Source organism: Gossypium hirsutum, chromosome D07 (assembly GCF_007990345.1).
Source record: "Gossypium hirsutum isolate 1008001.06 chromosome D07, Gossypium_hirsutum_v2.1, whole genome shotgun sequence".
Lineage (NCBI taxonomy): Eukaryota > Viridiplantae > Streptophyta > Magnoliopsida > Malvales > Malvaceae > Gossypium > Gossypium hirsutum.
Window position 1 is genome coordinate 58629671 of NC_053443.1, and position 8118 is coordinate 58637788.

Below are 8118 nucleotides of genomic sequence, written 5' to 3' on the forward strand. Positions count from 1 at the left end.
GATCACAAAGATGAATCAATGACCGTCAAACTCTTTTGGCGAGATCAACCAAATGACCTTCATGCCCCACATATGGAGAAGTCAAGTATCCCAATGATTCTTTGTAGGGTAAGATCCGTTTCTCAACTTGTTCTACCATTCTTAACAGGTCCGGAAATAGGCTACAATCTATGTCATCTTCAAAGTCATGAGATCCCTCTAAACACATGTCTTGCTGAAAAGGAGATTCTGAGTCTATAGCAGCGTCACTCATGTTGTTAATATCTAGGGACCTATAGTAAGTAAAAAAGAATATACAAAGAATGTGTGAATTTACGAATAATTATTTGTACAATATAATTATGAATGAAAGAATGATGTGAAAGAAAATCCAAAAGAATGACATAATAATTACTCGCAAAGAATGAAAGAATGTTGGCTCAAAAATAAATGCAAAGATTTATTTTATTAGAATAATGATGTTCAGACATGAGCCTATTTCACAAAGGAATTCCTATCATTTTTAGGCTAAAAATAACAAGAATGTTCTGAACATTACTCTAAATAAGCTCTAAAGACTACAAAGATTTCTTCCACAATCCAATTACTTAGACGCTTCCAAAGTTTATAAGGGTGGATATCTAACAAGCTCCCTTTTTAAGTGTGTCTTCATATACGACATTGACACGAACACTCTCGAACTCTTCTTCATATGTCGTATTAATCCCATTATCAATGTGATTGGGTAGCAGATTTTCTGCGCTGGTGGCCTCATTAAATTTGACAATGCCAATATTAATAAATCTTTCAACTATCTTTTTGAATGCGGTGCAGTTTTCTATCGAGTGCCCCGCAATCCCTGCATGGTATTCACACAGAGCATTTACGTTATACCATTTAGGAAATGGAGGCAACATTGGTTTTTGGTAGAAAGGGACACCACATGTGCATTAAATAGGCTTTGATATAGATTGCTATATGATATCGGTATAGGTGTGAACTGAGGCCTTTCTGCATTTACCTTCGTGTAAGATTCTTGCTTTAAAGGGCTCTGATGGTTGGTGGTTTCTGTCTGTGACCGACCCACGGTGATTGGTTTTGAGTGGCCTTTGTTATATTTGCCTTCATTATTCCCCTTATTCCCCTTCTTCCTTGAGGCTTTCATGGTATTTGGGTGCTCTACCTTCGCCTGTTTTATTTCTGCTGGATTGTCAAAAGCAACAAGATTAGCTAATTTGATCCTCAAATTGGATTTTGGGCCCGTCAGGCGATTCACTGATGTCGATGTACCAGTCTGATATTGTCGGGAGCTGATAGTAAAGAATGCCCCTTGTGGACGCTCATCTAGCTGGACCTGGACATTTATTGGAGTACCACCTAGAGAATAAGCAAGATCCTCATTATCAACCCCAAGGTGGACCACCGGTCTTTTCATTTCTTCTAACTTTCCAGCTAGCAATCGGTTAAATTGGCTCATCATAGTTCTCTGTAATTCTAGCATCTGATCTCTCGTTTCCTACTGAAATTTGGTCAATTGCTCCTGTATCTGTATCTGCATTCGCTCTAATTTTTCCAACCTTTGTTCCATTTCTCTAATCTTTGCTTGGATACCGTAAGGGTGTTAGTAAGTTGGTTGGTTTCCAGATTAACTGAGGAATGATTTTAATCGATTAGGCTCTTTTAGTGGACTTTAATGTTATGATATTATGTAATGCGAATGCATGAAATAAATGCATAAAGAGACGTTGATTCTGGTTCAATTCCATTTAGAGAACTTTACTAGAAAACAAATCTATTTACATAAAATGGATATTTATACGGCCTTGCCCTTATAGGCGGAGATATTCAATCATTTTCTTCATTTGAGCGTTAAGATAAATCTCACGAACTCTTCAAAAAATGTCTCTTCTGTCTCCTTTTTGCTCGATCCGGGCCGTAACTTGTTGTTCGCTCATCCTCGTGATACTCGTTGGCTTCTCTTTAAGAAGGTTCAACAGCTCTCAAATAATCTTTGTCATCTTGAATCATTGGGCAACGGAGCCATAGTTGTGTAGTCCTCCATTAGATTATCATCCTTCTCTTATCATGTGTTCTTAGACCCTATTCGGACAACCATATTGTTATCCACTTTATCAAGAAACCCATTTTCTTATGACAAGCTCTCTATTTAGCAACTGAACGTGAATCAACCTCTTTTTTATGATGCAAATCCAATACAATTATAATAAAAACAACATAAAAAAACAAGTTAGTACAAAGTAAAAGCAAATAAATAAAGTACCTACTCGGGTGACCTCTAGGGATTTGGCATAGTTCTACCTAGGGTAAGTTCCTAAGGTTCATTATATGCGGTTTGGTTCTAAAGTAAGGGTACATGAACTAGCAGATTCCTCGATCCTCACCCATTATAGGTTCATACGGACCAAGTTCAGTTCAGGGGAATACATTTCCTTATGGCTGCACGGAGATGAAAATCTCACGAAGACATAGGTACGGATGTATCCTGAAAGCAATCCGCTATCCTGCACGGAGGTGAAAACCTCACGAAGGAAATAGCTTCTCACTCCCACTTATAAGGGTAAAATCATTCAACTCATGTAATGAATAATGCAAAGATCAATTAAGCAAGAAAATGAATGAATGCACAATGATCTCATGATTTTTTTAAAAAAAATATTTTCTCGACCATAAGACAAAAAGTAATCAACTTTGTGGCTCGACTCTCTTATTTTTTTAAAAAAAATCCCCAGTGGAGTCGCCAAGCTGTCGAAACCTTTTTTTTTTAAATAAAAATTTTAGGTTGTCGACTTTTTAAAAAAATTAAAATTGGGAGTCGCCCCCAATCTTTTATTGAGGTGTGATTGGATCACCTAAAAAAATGGCTTTGGTCTACGAGTTTTAGAAAAACGGATCCGGGAGTCAGTTACGTACGAGGAAGGATTAGCACCCTCATACGCCCAAAATTGGTACCTAGTTAATTAATTAATGTCTTAATGTCGAAAATTTGAAGAAATATAATCCTTAGAAAAAACTTAAAAACGTTACGTATTAAAACCTTTATCATTTCAGAGAAAGAAAATGCCACACCCAATACGTTAGGGCACGACATTCTAATTTTCCCCAAAAATGAATTAGGCCAAAATACTAGTGCAATAAAAATTTAAAAGAATATCCATTTATTCAAGATTTAAGAAATCGTGGCCCAATACGTTAGGGCACAATTCCTTTAGAATCTCAAACTCGGAATATTTCCTTTATTATTTTTTTAAAATATTCATTTCGAGAAATCAATGCGTCACATCCAATACGTTAGGACACAACGTGTTGAATTCCCAATAATGAGTTCTTTATTTTTTTATTAAAGAGAAATGCTCGATTGTTAGATTTAACGAAGAAAATCGGAACTCAATACGTTAGGGCTCAATTTCCTTGAAAATCTTAAATACGAGCATTATCTCAATTTTGAAAAGTTTGAAATCGAGTAAAAAAAATGATGTGATGCTATATTAAATAATGCAATAGTAAATATCACAGTGGCATAGAAATAATATAAATAAATAAATATACATAATAAAAATAATCACATACAAAATATCAAATAAATGATCAAAATAAAAAAAATCTTTTTAACATATAAACAAAAACATGAATTAATAATCGAGTGAAGAAAATAAAACAAAACATAAAGAATAAAAGGCACATAATATATACATTGAAATTAAAAGTCATACACATAATTTACATATGGAATATTGGGCTATGAAACTTATACATACATGATTCATTTATGAAAATAAAGGAAAAAAATATAAACTATAAAGTATATTAAAAAAACATATATTTTCATTTTTTTAAAAAAATAAATATATTCATATATATAAATAAATAAAAATTGGTTCAAAATATTAATATGTATACATACATATATATACTAAAATAAATATATACATATAGATTATAAAAAATAATTACATATAAATAAAAATAAAATAAAAATAATTATATTATACTACAAAATAAACCTGCGTATGTAAAAATATATACATATATTTAAAAAATAATAATTAAATATGAAAAGAAATAATAAAAAAATAAAAAACTAATTAATTAAAAATAAAGAAAATAAAAAAAGCTAATTTGAACTGTAAATAAAAATTCTGAGGCAAATCTGTAAATAAATGGAGACTGAAGGACCAAATTGAACGCGCATATTACATGGAGGGACCGGAAGGGAGATTTTCCCTATTTCCCTAAACGACGTCGTCCAATCAAGATCGAATTGAATTTTAAAATGAATAAAAGGGTAAATTCAAAAATAAAAAAACTTAATTTTAAAGATATTAAAAGGCGGAGGGGCTAAATAAAATAAATAAATAAAATTCGCAGTGGTATCACCTTCTCCCTTTTTTAAAATTGTAAATAAGTAAAAAAATAATCGAAAGAAATAAATAGTAAGCCACCTTTAAAAAACTGCCAATCGTTCTCTTTTTTTATTCCTCCTTTTTCTTTTTTTCTTTTTTTTTACAATGAAGGGAGAGGCCTCTATTTATAGCTGAGCCTCCCCAAATCCAACGGTACAGATCAACTACATCAACGATGAAGATTAAAGGGTATCTACAAATTAAATCTCTAAGATTACAAAATCACATCTTCTAAGATTACATATCATATCTAAGATTGCATATATCATATCTAAGATTGCATATCCTCGAAGATTATGTTTCCATATGTGAGTCCGGGCTAAAATTGAGTATTACAACAAACATTGATTTTCTTTATTTCAGTTTTTTTTGACAATATCACTATAGGTTCTGATCATATCTGCTCTTTTTTACACAATACCTAGAACTACCCATAGCTCCTCCCCAACCCATAAATAGGAGGATAATGAGCTTCAGCGCACTCAAATCCACATCCTCCTACATTGACAACGATATCCATGCCAATCGAGCTAAAACTCGATTGGCTTCTTTATTTCAATTTTACCAATGCAGTTTAGTATTTCCTCTTTGGTTATGATAATTCATCTCTTTTTTACCAAAAAAAACACCAAACAAAACCCCAGATGATGTTTACCTATGGTGGCATGCCAGTTTCAAAGGAATAGGTGGATTTGAGAAATTTCCAGACGACACAAGATCGAAAGCAAACTTATTTGCAGCTTCAGTGAAATGAACTCCATCCCAACTCACTCGAACTGATGGGTCTTTACATGATCCCACCATAATGTTTTTTCCATTAACATTAATTGTTTCTCCACATGCTGCATCTCTGCCATAGTTGTACTTACCTCCATAACCACAACAAGCAACAAGAGGACGTTCAAATCCTACAAGCATTCAAAAAAAAAAAAACTTATGCCGGTCATATTGATTGGCACATAAGAATTTTAAGTTAAAATAAAACAATAATAATATCGCATCTTTCGGTATTTTGTTACCATTTTTGGTCGGGTGAGTGTATAAAGAGTATAGAGCAGAGTAGAGGTCTACATAAACAATTGTAGCTAAAGGAAACTCAATCCTAAGTCGAGCCAATGCATTCTTCAACTCGGCGTTGAAACGTTGAGCTAATCGATTATACGGCTTTGCACAACCGACGGAGTCCTTTTTAGCTGATGGAAAACTAGTTAGAATTTGTGGAAAGCAACCGATTGGCCTCATGTTGTAAACCCAAAATAACCTTGCTCCTAAACTATATAGATTCTGCAATGCAAGAATAAAATCATTGAACCGTTTTAGTTTAATATGACAAACCAAATAATTAATGGTGACATTTTTTTTGTTGTTTTTTTTTTAATTGAGGAAACCTTGATATTGTCTGAGAAGTGGTTGACTATATCAGGGATGGCAGCAATAACTTGCACTATGGTCATGTTAAGGAAGAGACTTTGCGTGAGATCATTTTGGCCGATGTCGAAAGTGTATAATGCCTTGGCAAAAGTTTCCTCCCTTGGCATTAGACTTGCATATATTCCTCCTATAAAAAATAAAAAAATGAAATTAAAGATGACAACTAGTAAAATATTTGTATTTTTTGTTTGAGAAAAAATATTTGCAATTTCTATATTAGCTAAATCCACATTTACATTAAATTCAAATCCATTTATTATGCTAAATTACAGTGATGTATGTAAGATGTAGGTGAAAAATTACTTACCTTGTCTTCTAATAATTTGGGATCTATTTTTGAACTGAGCAAATTGTGAACATTGTAAAGATAGGTAGAATGGACTGGCTTGGCCTTGGGGGATAACATCAGCCGTCGGTAATCTTATGGTGGAAGACACCGTCGCGAAATTCGCGCCATGTGAGAAATTGATTGCCAGTGAATTTAGGTAAGAGCTTAGGAATGGCAAATCCAAATTCTCAACTGTTCACAATAATAGTCATTAACATAAATTAAATTAAATTAAATTAAACTTACTCATAATTAATGAGGAAAAAAAACTTTTGAACCAAACTTTGAAATTTATAAGATAAATTTTAGTAATCTAATTATTTATTTTCAATACATAAGATAATATTTATTTTAAAACAAATCCAAAAATAATATTTATTTACATTAGATAATATTTACTTTGAAGCAAACCCAAAAAATAATATTTATTTTCATTTAAAAAAAATTAAAACATGGATTGAACCTTAATTCTATTGGTACAATTGTTGTAGCAACAATAAGTAGGACATAGATTCAAATGGATTTAAATGTGAAATATCCTCCGATTTATGAGAAATGATGACTAGCTGTAGGAATTGTTTAAAATTTACTTAAAGTATATTTTTATTAATAAATGTTAAAATTAATAAATAATAACTATAATATAATTATTAATATTTTTTAATAAAAAAATCTGGAGAGGATAATTAATTAAGTACCAGTGAAATCAACAATGAGTCGTCCATCACATGCTCTTCCGGACGGCATTCCAAAAAAGGTGTCTCCATAAGGTGGCTTAGGTTGAAAGAAGGCGGCAGCGAAGCCACCGGTATCAGAATTAGAGGCACCAAAATTAAAAATTGCCGGAAAACGACAACTTTCTGAAGAGAAAACGCGACTGAAACCGGTAGTAGAACCATATAAAAGAAGAGAAAGAAAAATGAATATGGTCCTGGTAGGATCCATGGATTTGCCTGGAAAAGAAAAGGAGAGGGATGTTAGAAATAAACACAAGAGCTGGTGGTATATAACAGATTTCTTCATCATAAAAAGACGAAACTTAGATGTAAAAGTATATATAAATCCATTGATTAGTTGAAATTTTCAAGATTTGTGAATTTAATTTTATAAATTAATACATTTCTATTTTTGAAAGATAAAACCTACGTGTAATTAATTTTAATTTTTAATTAATTGATCATGAATTATCAAATAATTATATATATTTAATTAAAGTTTTATCAAACTATCCGCTCCTAAAGTCACGGGCAGTTGAGACATCAATCTCATAATATTTTTTAATATGATTTTTGAATTATTAAAATATTAATTACTTAAAAAATTGTATTTTTCTAGATTATCTAAAGATTAAACCCCAAATAATTTAATTTCAATAAAAATCCCACCTTTATATCATAGCCTCATTTAACAATACATGTTGAATCATTCAAGGATGCAAGTTTTATTTAAATAACTATTTTTAGATATAGTGTGTAAGTGTATAATGTAAATATATTACTTATGAGTCAGTAAAACTCAATCTAAGTAAGAAAAGTAGGGAAAGAAAATTAAATTTCGATTTCATCGAATTGAGTTATTTGAATAAATAGTTCGAGTTTACAATTCAAATAATTCAAACAGTTTGAATAACAACTTGGTGTAAATACTCCTTTGGTCCCTATTAATTTTGAAAATGAGAAAATTGGTCTCTCTCAACAAAAATTACAAAAAAAAAATCTAAATAATTTTATAAAATTCTAAAATTTATATATTTTTTTAAATTCTAAAGAATATATAAAGAAAGTTAAAATTTTAATTTTTTTCTAAAATAATAATTTTGGAACCTAAGTTAATTAATTATTCAAGTTTATCGTATTAAAATATTTTTTATTATTTTGCTTTAAAAACTAGAAAAAGTTTTCAAACATATATGGTTTCAAATTTATGTACTCTAACATAGAATTAGTTATATTGTAACAA

At 31.1% G+C, this 8118-nt stretch overlaps 1 protein-coding gene across 1 annotated transcript; it reads right to left on the minus strand.

The window, feature by feature from the left end:
• Window positions 1–4684: 4684 nt before the first annotated feature.
• Window positions 4685–7187, minus strand: LOC121219602 (esterase). Its single transcript, XM_041098067.1, has 5 exons — window positions 6858–7187; window positions 6139–6351; window positions 5789–5958; window positions 5420–5684; window positions 4685–5308 (listed from the first exon to the last, which is right to left on the minus strand). The coding sequence occupies exons 1-5, from the start codon at window positions 7183–7185 to the stop codon at window positions 5052–5054; spliced, it is 1233 nt and encodes a 410-aa protein (XP_040954001.1). The 5' UTR covers window positions 7186–7187; the 3' UTR covers window positions 4685–5051.
• Window positions 7188–8118: the final 931 nt, after the last annotated feature.

What these genes read in the sequence shown, in the direction of transcription:
- LOC121219602 (XM_041098067.1), bottom strand. Translation starts at nt 7,185, where the DNA reads ATGATGAAGAAATCTGTTATATACCACCAGCTCTTGTGTTTATTTCTA. An exon ending in ACTCATTGTTGATTTCACTG is followed by an intron (nt 6,352 to 6,857) that starts GTACTTAATTAA and finishes TATTGTGAACAG; the next exon opens with TTGAGAATTTGGATTTGCCA. An exon ending in ACTTCTCAGACAATATCAAG is followed by an intron (nt 5,685 to 5,788) that starts GTTTCCTCAATT and finishes CTTGCATTGCAG; the next exon opens with AATCTATATAGTTTAGGAGC.